Raw genomic sequence first — 13,498 nt, 5'->3', positions numbered from 1 at the left:
ATATATATATATATATATGAAAAATCTGTCTACATTGTGAAAGTACAGATGCCTGAGGAAGTTATATTTCTGAGCTGAAGAGGAAACAGAATCATAGAATTTAAATCTGGAAGAACCATGAAGATCAACCCTCAACTTCCTGTGGCAGGTGAGGAAAGAGCAGCTCTGGGAGGAGGGACCTACCAGACCCTGCTTCAACCCCCAGTCGCCCCACAGCAACCATGGCGGGCGGCATCAGCTCGCCCAGGGCTGTTGGTTAATGGATGAGCCAGGGCTGGAAGCACTGACCTGGGCCTCCTCTCAGAAGACCTCTTCCCTGAGATTCAGCAGGTCCACATTCCTCCGACTTTCTGCCTACTTTTCCCAATGTGTTCTTTCCCAGCACCTTTCACTGGTCCATCTTCTGCACTTCTCTCCTTTGAGTTGCTGATCCCCAAAACTGCATCCTCACCACTTAATTTTTCTAACACTCATTCCCTGGACAGTATCCTTCATGCCCATGCCTTCAACTATCACCTTCAAGCCCATCTCTCCATCTTGATTTTCTTCCACTACCACGGTCCATAGTTCCAACCATCTGCTGAATATCCTGCTCCTCCCCCCTCTGGGTGTTCCACTGGAAACTCCAAATGCAACATGGCCCAAACCACCGCCACCTGCTGTCTTCCCAGATTTAGCTTAGAGATCCTGCCATCACCCTACTTCTCATCCCCATCAATCACCAAGTTCTGTCCATGGTTAAGTCTCAGCAGTCCTTTCTCGATCAACCAGAACGTCGCTGCCCTGGTTCAGGTCTACATGAGCTCTCTCCTGGGTCACTATAGTCACCTACAAAACTCGAGTGCCCTACCTCCAGGCATACGTTCATACAAACACATTCTACCCCACAGCCAGTTTTCTCTAAATCCAAACCATACCCAGTAACCCCGTTTACAGACCTGCTGGTCCTCACTGCCCATGGCAGAGAGCCACCAACACACATATTAACTGAGAACAGGGGTAGGGGCTGGAGGCGTGCGGGGAGAGGACAGCCCAGGCATGGGGACTCTGTAAACTGGTGCCAGAGAGCCAAGGCACACGCGAGAAAAGGTCAGGTGCCCAGGCAGAGTGGCACCTAGAAATTTCCATAGGGAAATAATTAATGGGAGGCTGAAGCCAGGTTCACATTCTAAAGACATCAGTGATTCAGTCTGCCAAGTCTAAACAATATATAAACTGGTTACATTATTCTAATTCATATACTTTCAGAAATAGACTTCCAAGATGTCTGAGTCTTGGGTAGAAGTTACCAACTGCATGACTACACTGTTTAAGGGATCTAATGTACTGAAATCGTTAGTAGTGGCTTTTTCCGTGAAAAATCTGTTAACTTCTAAGGTCAGGAGCATGTATCAGAACCACAGGAGGAACTTTGAAATTGGATTCAATTATAAGAGTATTTTAAAACGTAAGCCCCTTTCTCTTGCTTCAATCAGAAAAGCTATGCCTTTCTTTTTTAATTTGACATATTAAAGGATTTATAACTTAAGAACAAAAAAGGAAAACTTCTGTTCAAGGCAGATTTTAATCTACACTGGCACTGTGCTATAATTTGGGAACAACCAAGGTTTAGTCTGGAGAATTTGAATTTTATTTAAAAGTTATGTTTTAATTGTAGGTCCCTGCTATTGAGACTGCATTTGGAAGTGGTAGGGTCCCTGGGATGGAGAAGAAGATGAGTTTGTTGGGACTTTAGGGAGGAGGGGCAGGCTTTACATTCTATACAGAATTTGTATTATAAACTCAGTAAACGTACAGAGACATCTAATTTGACCACAGGACTGAAAGACCGACAGGCACCATGTTCAACCTCAGGCTGCAGGCAGTAGTAAAAGACCAGGCAAGTTAATACTCCACCACCTCACTCCCAGCCCGCCCACCAGGACAAGGGGGCTGGGCCAGACAGGGACCTCCTTGTCCCAGGAGTGTCCCAGCTGTAAATAAACCCCAAGTCTCAATGAAAAGTAGTTACCAAGCTCCTGTTTGAAAAAGGATTCACGCAAAGGAACACATTTCTGAGTGAGAGAAAAAAAAAAACTTTTTTTTTTTAATTGACTAACTCCAGTTCTGCTCTTAGAGTGACTGGAAAGTCTATTTACCAGCTGACCGACCAGTAATGGAAGTACTACAATTCGTCTTAGGGCAGCCCTCAGAAACACGATCCACCTGGGCCTTTCTAAAAATTTACTCCCTTCAGTCTTGAAAACACTTAGATAAAACCTTCAAACAAACCAAGTACTTCCCTGATACTATTTGTCACTTATTTCAAAGTGTCCACAGGTACTGGCTTTCCAGTCCTCTGCTATTCAAGTCTATATATAGATTTTAAAAGCCTGAGGCAGATCTATTTGAAAAGGGATTAAAAGAAGTATGAAAACACTTTCTAAAGACCACTTGACAGTTTAAGAAAAATGTCAGTTACAGGTATATACATAGCTGTTACCTTGGAAATCACACCTATTCACTTCCATTTATATGAACATAAAATATCTTTTCTTTAAAACAGACATGTGAAACTAAAATAAGACACACTATAATAACCATTTGATTGGAATCTCTTGTCTAGAATCTTATCTTTAAAAGCTACGGCTGTAAACAAAGTAACAAACACATTTTCTTTTCAATTCTTTTAATTGGTAAATGCTACCCTCTGGGGGGGAAAAAAAAAATCTCGAACTTTTAGGTAAGAAATATTCTGTTTTTTGGAGGAAAAGTTTCAGCACTTTATTTGTTTAAAGAAGGAAAGGGGGACCTTCCTGGATTGCAGAGAATGATTATATTGTTTTACTGACTAAAGTTCTCTCTTACATAGTTACCTATTTATTCTAAATGTTGGCAGAGGCGTTTTAACTACCAGTAAAAACTGATTTTAAACAGCAAGCATTCCAAAAACACTTAAAAGCAAATGTTATATAGTATGTTGACTCAAAGGCTATTATATAAAAAATAAATTAAGAAAAAATTCAAAGCAAATGCGTTTGCTCAAGATGAAATGTGTGTATAACCTGTAAGGAAGCTAGCAGCACGGAAAGCAATGGAACGCATGCATTGTCACCCTTGACGAGCTGAAGCTGAGGGAGAACAGAGATGGGGGGAGACAGAGTTTGGGCCTTGTTGGAGCTACTCCATCCTGACTCCTGGACCTCTGGGATCGTCACGGCCCAGGGTAGGCAGCTTTGGGCTAATATCGTCTACTTGGCCTCTGGACCACATTGGTCTCGAGATCCCTTCCGCTGGGATGGCGTGGAGAGATGGCACCATGGCTGCCTGCCTAAGAACACGGCCCAGCGTGGCCCTCACTGCCCAGCACCTGCTGGCATAAACTCTGGACCCACTGCCCATCTCTCTGACTTACACTCAGCACTGCCCCAGAAGAGGAAATCTCCAGAAGAAAAAAATTCTCCTTTTGAGATTTTTTTTTCAGATTGATAAAATATTGCTTTTTACAATGAACACTAAGAAGGAAAACCCTCCACCTTTAGCATCTAAAACAAATCAGTCTGTTAACCTGAAATCATGTTTTAAAGAGGCATCGCTTAAGTCTCTATTTATAGCTCTCTGATAGCTGAGAAAGCAATTAGCTATATTATAGCCTCTTAGGCAATATAACTGGCTTTACTAATTACATTCTCATTAACACCGTTTTATCTGGCTGCTCTTAGTGGGAGTTCTTCAAACATCCTTTTGGCTGATAGGGTATGTGGTAGTCTTCCATCCCAATACTGCTTAATTTTTCACAATGATTTGTTAATTTCTTATCAGGGATGCCACACAAAAGAAAAAAGCTAATAGGTCTCCCCCCAGATAAAAATGCTTTAAGTAAAACTATGGATTTACTTACAGGATCTAAGATCTAGCTATGCTTAGTGAGAAGAAAACCAATAAAAAAAAAAACTGGGCATTAACTAGATACCACAGGCTTGCATCTTTCCAGGTCTTTATTTTTCTCTCTGCTTTTAAGTGCGTCTTAGAAACATAAACCTTGTGGGACTACTGTGAAAAAAAATTAAAGAAAACGATAGAGGCTCATTTTAAACTATGAGTTTTAAAAATGCTACAATGACAGATGTCGCCAGAGGTGTCCATCTGTCCAAATGATTTAAAGCACATTTCTGATCACTCTGATTCGTAGCTGCAGTCTGTGGAAATCCCATCTGTAGGTTTATAGTGACCTAGTGTCGATCTCTGCTTTCCATCCTCTGGGATGTCTGAAATGGGTCCAGGGTGGAGAGTTCTCAGCGCTCCCTCCTCCTGCTGGGGTCTGGTGGGCCTAGAAGCCTCTCTCGGTTCATCTCTGAGTACTGCTGGCCACCATCACAGCACCTCTGAGGGTTTGCTGGGATGGGGGTGGAAGGGTCTGACAACAAGGTCATTGGTTCTTTAGAAATGTTAGTTGGTGAAGGGGAAGGCTAGAGTTGTGGCAGGTGGACAGGGAAGAGAAAGGAGTTGGTACCATTTAAGAGTAGATCACAGACCTATTTTACACTCCAACTTAGCAATAACTCTAGACTTTTGAAGTGCACATTCTTTGAACCGTCAATTCCATTTCTAAAATTTTACAGACATAACTATACAAGTAAGCAAAGATATATGTAAAGGGCATTCCTTGCAGTATTATCTGAATTAGCAAAATACCAACAGTTGTTTAAAAAAAGAAGTGGATATGTACTCATGTGGAAAGATGGCCAAGATACAATGGTAAGTGAAAAATTAGAGAGGACAATGTATAATGCAATTCATTGCAATCTTTTTTTAAAATTTTTTTGGCTGTGTTGGGTCTTCGGTACTGCGTGTGGGCTTTCTCTAGTTGTGGTGTGCGGGGGCTACACTTCGTTGCGGTGCACAGGTTTCTCATTGCAGTGGCTTCTTTTTGTTGCGGAGCACGGGCTCTAGGCGCACGGGCTTCAGTAGTTGTGGCTTGCGGGCTCTAGAGCGCAGCCTCAGTAGTTGTGGCACACGGGCTTAGTTGCTCCGCGGCACGTGGGGTCTTCCCGGACCAGGGATCAAACCCGTGTCCCCTGCATTGGCAGGTGGATTCTTATCCACTGTGCCACCAGGGAAGTCCCCATTTCAATCTTAAAAATGATGTACCAGTATGTTTGTATCATCAGAATGGGAACTCGTGAAAAGGGAGGTCAGGAATGGGAGAGAATACTTTCATTTTATATATTTCTATACTATTTGAATTTTTATAAGCCTATATTTCATTTCTAATAAAAACCCAATCTACAATGATATCCCTATTTAGAAAAGAGCTAACATGGCAGGCCTGAGACTGCCATCCTAGAAAGGCCTGCTTACAAGGTTGACCCTTGGCTGGTGTCTGGAAATGTGGATTTTGAGAGGATTTTCAGCAGTCCCTGATAAGAATGGTTCACTGAGCCTAAACTGTTTATGCAAACAATATGGTTTATGCTGAATGAACCTGCTTTCCTTCTGGGAGTCTGGAATTTTGGTATGTGCTAGGCAAAGGGTGCCCACGTCACTGACTCTCAGTAGGGAACCCTAAATGCCCAGGCTCAGGTGAGCTGCTCTGGTAGACAGGTCACAGGCAACATCACAACTCACTGCTGTGGGAATTAAGTATATTCAGTGCGACTCCAGCGGAAAAGGACTCTGGAAGCTTGCACCTGGTTTCCCCTGGACTTCACCCCATGCACCTTCTCCCTTTGCTGATTCGCTTTGTATCCTTTTGCTGTAATAAATCATAGCCATGAGTACTACAATATGCTGAGTTCTGTGAGTCTTCCTAGCAAATGGTTCAATTTGGGGGTGACCTTGGGGACTCCCAGCACATTTCTATTAGTCTTTTCCATAGAACCTTCTTCTTGACCTTCACAGCATTACCAAAATTTTTGATTAAACTCTATATCTTTTCACTAGACTGTAAGTTCTGTGAGGTTAACTACATACATTTGTTACCACTACATACCACACAAATATTCAATAAAGTTTGTTAAATAAAAATAAGAAAAAAAATCTCAGTGACTAATAACAGATGATCTGCTGGAGAGAGAGTGTGAGAGATTCCCTTCTAGATTCTGGGATCCCTAAGAGACACCCAATTAAGACAAAAATTAATGGCAGAACCAGACGCTGCATGCCCCTCATTTGTGCTCCCACCTGAAAGGAGAAACTTGTAACAAAATTTCTCAGCCCTCTAAGGCCAGTGTCACAGTAACAGGAGGTCACAGGCGTCTAACTTCTAAGACGCACACAGTGAGGACACGTGCTCCTCAGGGCTCAAACCATCCACTTCTACTCTCTCCCTGTGGCTTTTCTCCCGTTCCCCACCTCCCTTGCAAAGAATGGAAAAAGTCATGTTAACCACCATGCATTAGAGGGCTGGACACCTGGCAAGCCGAGGGGTTAATCTTGCACTGACTGACATGCACATTTACCCAAAGCAAATTTGTCTTAGTGACGACTAAGTCCCTGATGCTCCAGATATTGGGAGATGACACAGGGCCAGGGTCTGCCCCGGGCCGCCCAAATTGCTGGTACTGACTCAAATCCTCCCTAAAACCCTGGCCTCAGGACCACGTGATTTACTTGCTTTAGGTGCCTGGGTCCATTTTGCGGGGTGTATTTTCTCCATTCCATCATCTCACCCTACTGCATTCATCTAAAGCTTATCACAAAGAGAAATTAATCTGCCATTTCTAGTGTTATCAGGCCTCTGCAGTGAGTTCAGTACCATGTGGTCTGGTAGAAAGCCTCGTAAATCCTGGAGAGTCCTTTTCTGGGTTCCCTCTGAAGGGCTGAAGCCAGCAACGGCACCTGCGAGGTGGCTTTCTGTAACGGCGGGGCTCGCGCTCCCCGCACCCCCCAACCCCAGCCAAATCTCCTCTCTTTTCAGGTACTGTATGCTTGTTTTCCTGCCCACTCACAGCCCACTAGAACGTAAACACCTAGAGGGTAGAATCTATCTTATTCACCTTTGTACAAGGTGCATTTAGGGGCAGTGCCTCACAAGGTATGTGCTTAACAAATATTTGTTTAGGTGAATCAGTGCCTTGTTCCCTCTACCTGTAGAATGGACACAATATTGGCTATCTTTTTGTCATGCTCCTGAGAAGGAAATAACTGAAATTCCGGAGATAACAGAAAGTAACATTCCAAAATTGTAGATTTAAGTGTCCCTTGAATCCTATTATTCAAGTTTCTGGCCATAGGGAAGTTCCACAGACTGCTAAGCAGAAATTAAACGCACCGATACTAGGATTTGAAGGGGTTTAAGTACTTTTACATCTGCACGTAGGAGATGGAGGACAAATGATCTGATGGATGCCAGCAATGTTTTCACAGTTATACCTACCATCGTCTCTCCGGATTGTCACTTCTCCTGTTCCCCCCAACCCCCCTGTCCTTCCATTAGCTGGTATCTTTCCCAGTCACCTCTGTCATCCCCTGCTTTCTTCCCTCCATCAGGCTGTTCTCAAATTCTCAGACTGAAATAACCTACAGACCCCTCACCTCCCCCCACCCCGCACCTCTGCCTCGGCCCCTCCAGAGTGGGGACACCACCAACCACACCCTGTCCGGCTCTGGCCGTGGACACTCCGCCTCTGTTTCCCTGCTTCTGACGCTCTTTACCTTGCTGGCCTTTAGAATGTTGATCTGCTCTTCGTACACCGTGTCTCTGTTTTTCTCCAGAAAACTCTCTGAAAGGTACTCCACCTGGAGCCATGGCAGGAAACAGAAACGGTAGTTAGTGCTCCAGCCTGACCCGGGACCCTCAGCAGCTTCTCCAGTAGTTTCAGCTCATCCACAGTGTTTTCTGAAAAGAGCTGTGCGTACATGGGAAACCCACAGATATTCTCATCCAAAATGCAAACCCAAGATGTGATCAGGGTTTACATAGAGGGAGCTGAATATTCATTTTGCAGAAAACCATATTGTTTTAAAAAGGAGTTCCTGTAAGATGGCCTTTAATAGAAGGCTTCCTTTGGGTGCTCTAAATGCAGCTTGTCAGCCTCACCCCAGATCTACTGAATTAGAACTTGCCTTTGAGCAATACCCCAGGTGACCTGCACACACATGAAAATTTGAGAAGCACTGGGCTAGCGCACACAGAACACAATCCAAGTAGAGAAATTCTAAGTTTACGCCAGCTGCTGGGAAAGGAGCTACCTGAAGAAGAGCCACTCTTTCCTTTTCTCTCTCAGGCTCCAGGAGAGTAGACAAGGCCCCAACCAAGAGACTCCAGGCCCTCTGAATTCAAAGGTCAGCTCCCTCTTAGCCCAGGAACCCCGAGTCCACCTTGGACGGGGCTCACGGAGCACCAGGCCCACCAAAAGGAGACCCACCTTATCTGCAAAGTGGACGACAATGAAGGCCGTGTTGGACATGCGGGGTTTCTGGAAGTGCTGGCTGCCAGAGTGCCGGTCGTAGAGCTTCTGAGCCCAGTTCTGGTCAGTTCCTTTGGGGACCTGTGGATCCACAAAATCAGGTGCTTTGTGAAGAGGAAAAAGGAAGCCAAGAGTCAAGGCAGAGTGATGGAGTCCGCCAGTAAGCTGACCTCATGAGGCTGGATTCAGCTCTCAGACCTGGACCCTAACTGGACGTGGAAAGCAGATTCAACCGTGAACACCTGGGATCCCACATGGCATGCTCTCAACATGCCCTGTACGCTGGCACCCTGTAGGGGTGCACCGAGCCTCAAAGAACCTGCTGTTTGGCAGATGCTGGAAGAGTTGGGAGAGGATGAGGGTGGAGGCCAAGGTCACAGGAGTAGAATCATAACCCACAGGATAAATCTGAAGATGCTTCTTTGCTCTGGTGGGGCCAGTGACTTCAGGGTCATGAACACACCACATCCACGTCCAGCGCCAAGCTCCTGCTCACTCAGGTCAAGTCCTGCAGCAGGAAAGCCCTCTCTCTCTCTCTAGGGTCATCTGAATACCAGTGTCCAGGCTCAGCTCAAGTCTGTCCTCTTCTCTGGAGCCTTCCCTGACGACCCTTGATCTCACTTTGGAATTCTTCCAATTTAGCTCTTACACATGCACTGCCTAATATTGTTCATCATTTGGTTTCTGTGTATTGTCTTGTCTCTCTAAACTGTAAAGTAAGCTTGTTGGGTTCAGGAAGTATGCCTTACTGTTTTTTTCCTGTCCCTCAAAGAACTTAAAACTGGATTCCAGCCATGCATTGGGTGCTAAGTACCTGGTGATTGAGCTACGCAGTACTAACCTCTACCTCCCCCCAATTTAAAGTTAGAGATTTACTACATGAATAATTCTGAAGGGAAGCCTCTTTTAATATCTTTAGAGATGGCTTCAGAAGTGAAAAAGCATCTTGCTTTGTTGAAAACACAACATGGAGTCACTGTAACCACCACTCAAATTATCAAGAAAGATGGTACCTCTTCTGATGGGAAGGTGCTCCCCACCACCCATCATCCTTGAGCATCACTGCACACGCCCCTTCCTCAGCTATGGGCCACCAACTGACTTGCCCTTTCATTAGTTTAGGTTGTATATTTGGATCAGGCAGGGTTGAAGGTGACCATTGCACTAGCCATTTAAAAAGGTCTTTGTTGGGCTTCCCTGGTGGCACAGTGGTTGAGAATCTGCCTGCCAATGCAGGGGACACGGGTTCGAGCCCTGGTCTGGGAAGATCCCACATGCTGCGGAGCAGCTGGGCCCGTGAGCCACAATTACTGAGCTTGCGCATCTGGAGCCTGTGCTCCGCAACAAGAGAGGCCGCGACAGTGAGAGGCCCGCGCATCACGATGAAGAGTGGCCCCCGCTTGCCACAACTGGAGAAAGCCCTCGCACAGAAACGAAGACCCAACACAGCCATAAATAAATAAATTTTTTTAAAAAATAAATAAATAAATAAAAAGGGCTTTGTTTAGTACATTAATAAAACCTGTGCCATACGAAAAGTGCTTACACACTTGAGAACAAATTTCTCAAATACTTTGTAAGCAAACAGATTTTTCTCAATATCCAACTTGGTGTAACTAGTATTGAATATCCAGTGCTAAGTGCCACAGGATTTTTAAGAAAACTCCTTCTTGAAGGAGGCTATTAATTGTGTTGGGCAGACAAAATAAAATATATTTAATTCAGCATTTAAAAATATATTGTTTTATATTTGTCTCCAAGCATCCTGTGTTTAGAAACACCAGGTATGGGGGGAAGCGAGAGGGCAGCCTGGCGGAGCTGTCAGGAGGCGAGGCTGGAGAACAGGAACACAATGGACCCAGCACTGGCGGAACTGGGGAAGACAGAACTGAAAGCGTAGGGCTATGATGAGAAGCCCCACCTGGTCAACACTTGTATTTGCCGGTATCAAAATCGTCTTGTCTTGACAATGAAATTGGACTTCTGTCAGCAGACTCCATAATTCCACATAGTCTCTAACTCAGACTTGCATAAATCAATGAGTAAGGGAGGCCAGGAATCAAGGTCATAGGTATACATATTTCCTGACAAGGGTCAGTCTCCCTTCTCACCCCCACCCTTGACTAAAAATAAGGGCCAGCAGGAATTCACAACCATTAAGAATCTCAGATAATAATCAAAGCAAATGCCCAAAGAACTTACTGCCAGGCAGTTTTCTATACATTTTCGATGTATTAACTCATTCAATCCTCGCAATAATCCTATGAGCTAGGTACTATGGCTATATACATTTCACAGATGAAGAGACTGAGACAGAGAGGTTAGGTAACTTGCCCAAGGTCACACAGCTGGGAAATAGCAGAACTGGGGTTCAAACCAGGACAGGCTCTAGAGTATGTGCTCCTCACTATGATGCTTTCCTGCCTGACGAGAGAGTTTTAAAGGTAACCACAAAGGCAGGGTTAGGCAGAAGGTAGTTACTTCCAAAAATCTTTCCAAAAGTAGATTTAGAACAGGCATAGGAGATAGAAAGCAAATTTTGTATTTTGATAAAATCTACGGTAGACTGTGGTTATCAGTAGCTCTGGAATATGCAGCGAATCAAATCCTTTAAAAAGAATCTGCCAGCAGCTTCATGCAAGCTTCCTTCCTCTCCTCTCCAAAGGCACTGGACCAGAAGCCTGGACCCCAGCTCTGTCCTCATCTAGGTGGGTACTGTCCCTCAGAGGGCTAGTCCCTCTGATCTGCTCTGTTGGCCACTGGTCACAGCAAAAAGTGAAGGCCCCATCTATATGAAATGTCCCGGAGAGGCAAATCTCCAGAGGTAGTAAGTAGACTAGTGGTTGCCTAGGGCTGTGGGGGAATGGGGAGTGACTGCTAAGGGGTTTCTTTAGGGGACGATGAAAATGTTCTAAAATTGATTGTGGTGGTGATGGCTGCATGACTCCGAATATACTAAAAAAACACTGAATTGTGTATTTTAAATAGGTGAATTGTAATGGTTCATTAATTCTATCTTAATAAAGCTGTTAAAAGTACATTAAACCTGACTTTACTCTTTGTTATTGAAATAAAACAGAGAAAACATGGGGGCGGGGGGGGGGGAGGGGAATGAAAGTCCTCCGACTTACTAAGCCCCTCAACAGCTTGGGGTATAAACCCTGTGGCCCAGGACAACTTTTCACCAAGGTGCTCTTGGAACCTTGTCGGAAACTGTACTCTCTCTTGAAGATGTCTGGCTGCCATCACTGGCCTGGGACATCGCCAGGGGCCAAAGCCTGCCCCAGCCCAACAGCTGACAAGAGCTGACTGATAAGGACCCCAAAGCCAGTGATTCCATCTCTGCTCCTTGTCCCGTCTTCCTGGGCCACTGCCACCCCGACCGCCTCCCCGGTCACTATCTCACTCCTTCCCATACCTCCGTGGGCTCCCTGATGCCCTCTCAAATGACCCTGCCCCCATCAACCCCGAATCCTCCGCGATAGCTGGGCCTCCAGGATGCTGCTGTCCTAACAGCTCTAGGCGGAGGTGGCTCCTTCCTCCCCACCTGGCAGCCATCTCCTCCAAGGCCACTTCCGGGCCTTTACTTTTCCACCCTCACAAAACACCCTCTCCGTGCGCTCAGCCAAACACTAATTCTAGACCAACTCAACCACCCATCCTGTCCTTTCCCACACCTGGGTGGCTGGCTAAGATCACACATCAACTCCTCTTCCCTTAATCGACTCCTGCTGATAATTTGATATAATTTAGTATTACTGCCAGAAAATAAAATCAGATTTCACTGTGAGCGTCACTGCTATGGATTAAGACACTGTGCCCAGATTGAAGGGGAGAGTTGACCCCGACAACTCCTACATCTCACTTTACGGTCTCTAATCTCAGTAAACACATCTCCGCACTCGGTACTGCTCGCCCCTATTTGTAGGACACCCTGTCCCCTCCTCCTCTGTTCTCTTCAACTTCTAACCCTGCTGCATCTTAGCAGATGCCTCGTTTCCTCCCTCGTAGGGAAGCCAGCTGTCAAGCAGGAAACTTCAAATTCCTGCTCTACATACAGAAACTCAGCTGCGTCCACAGCCCTTCGACCCCTCGGGCCCTTCTCACGGGAGGGAACGTTTCTTCCCCTAGCCGGCATCCTGCACACGCACCCCTGCCTCCTGGAGACCTGGATCCACCCATCTTCCCTCTCCCGGAAGCCTCTCCCGCCTCTCCTCTCTCTCACCTCCTCCTTTTCACAGCTCAGCCTCCAGAAAGGAATTCAGACTTGCCATCTCCACTGCCTCACCTCCTATTCTCTCCTCAAGTTACTGAAATCAGGCTTCTGCCCAGACAACTTCCTTGAACCTGCTCTAACCAACAACTCGCTGTCAGATGCAGGGCCTCCAAGGCCCTCACCACTGCTGCCCTCCCTCCTCGGCCCCTGTGCTCCTCGCCTCGAGCCCTCAGCATCTCCCCCCAGCTGGACAAGCGCAACGCCGCCAGTGCGCTGCTGACTCCAGTCTCCCTCCAACTTACGTTGCACACAGTTGCCTGGGAGACCTGTCGAAAAGCGAGTCACATCTGATCGCACCTCTCCCCCGCTTCACACCCTTCCACCCCCAGAGCCTCCAGAGTCAAGTCCAAACGCCTTCGCCGGGCAGGCAAGGCCGAGCCTCCTATTCTTGGACGGTTCCTGCTCCCACCCTCGCCTGCCACCACCATGGGCTCTCTCCAGACAGATAGGACCATTTCATATTCTGTGAACGTGACATTCCCTTTGCCCAGAACCCCTCTCCCCTCATGTGACCCCTGCTTACACAGCTGCTCTGGGCACGCTTTCCCCCTGAAACTTTCTTCTCAGTGTTTCCATTTCCCTGTCATCCGGGGAGATGATCTCAGTGCTTGCTCGACCCCCTCAGAGGTGTGTTGAAGGGAACATGGGGTTCGCAGGGTGGATGAATGCGGGAAAGCCACTTCCCCCGCCTCCACCACAGGCTTCGAAGCTGCTCACAAGCCATAGCCTCTGGGGCGACGTCTTAGGAAACCACAAGCCCTTGGTCTTGATCCACAGTAAACTCTCATGAGAGCAGCCTTGCCCAGGTCAGGAGACAGAAGGGTATTCACCT

General features: G+C 46.3%; 1 protein-coding gene and 1 long non-coding RNA gene across 6 annotated transcripts in view; one reads left to right on the top strand and one right to left on the bottom strand.

Annotated features, from left to right (window-relative positions):
* MYO5B (myosin VB) overlaps positions 1 to 13,498 on the bottom strand; it is a 360,038-nt gene that overhangs the window by 84,017 nt on the left and 262,523 nt on the right. For all 5 annotated transcript variants that reach the window (XM_082355410.1, XM_082355408.1, XM_082355411.1 and 2 more), the window contains exons 13-14: positions 8,349 to 8,471; positions 7,636 to 7,719 (exon numbers count right to left, since the gene is read on the bottom strand). In XM_082355410.1, the coding sequence (XP_082211536.1) occupies positions 7,636 to 7,719; positions 8,349 to 8,471 (207 nt within the window). The remainder of the gene's footprint in view (positions 1 to 7,635; positions 7,720 to 8,348; positions 8,472 to 13,498) is intronic.
* Positions 8,481 to 10,278, top strand: LOC309611255. Its single transcript, XR_014234425.1, has 2 exons — positions 8,481 to 9,570; positions 9,887 to 10,278. It is a non-coding gene; the product is annotated as an uncharacterized lncRNA (long non-coding RNA).

The sequence above is a fragment of the Balaenoptera borealis genome (genome assembly GCF_965194805.1).
Source record: "Balaenoptera borealis genome assembly, chromosome: 14".
Classification (NCBI taxonomy): domain Eukaryota; kingdom Metazoa; phylum Chordata; class Mammalia; order Artiodactyla; family Balaenopteridae; genus Balaenoptera; species Balaenoptera borealis.
This window is presented reverse-complemented; position numbering and strand designations above follow the sequence as displayed.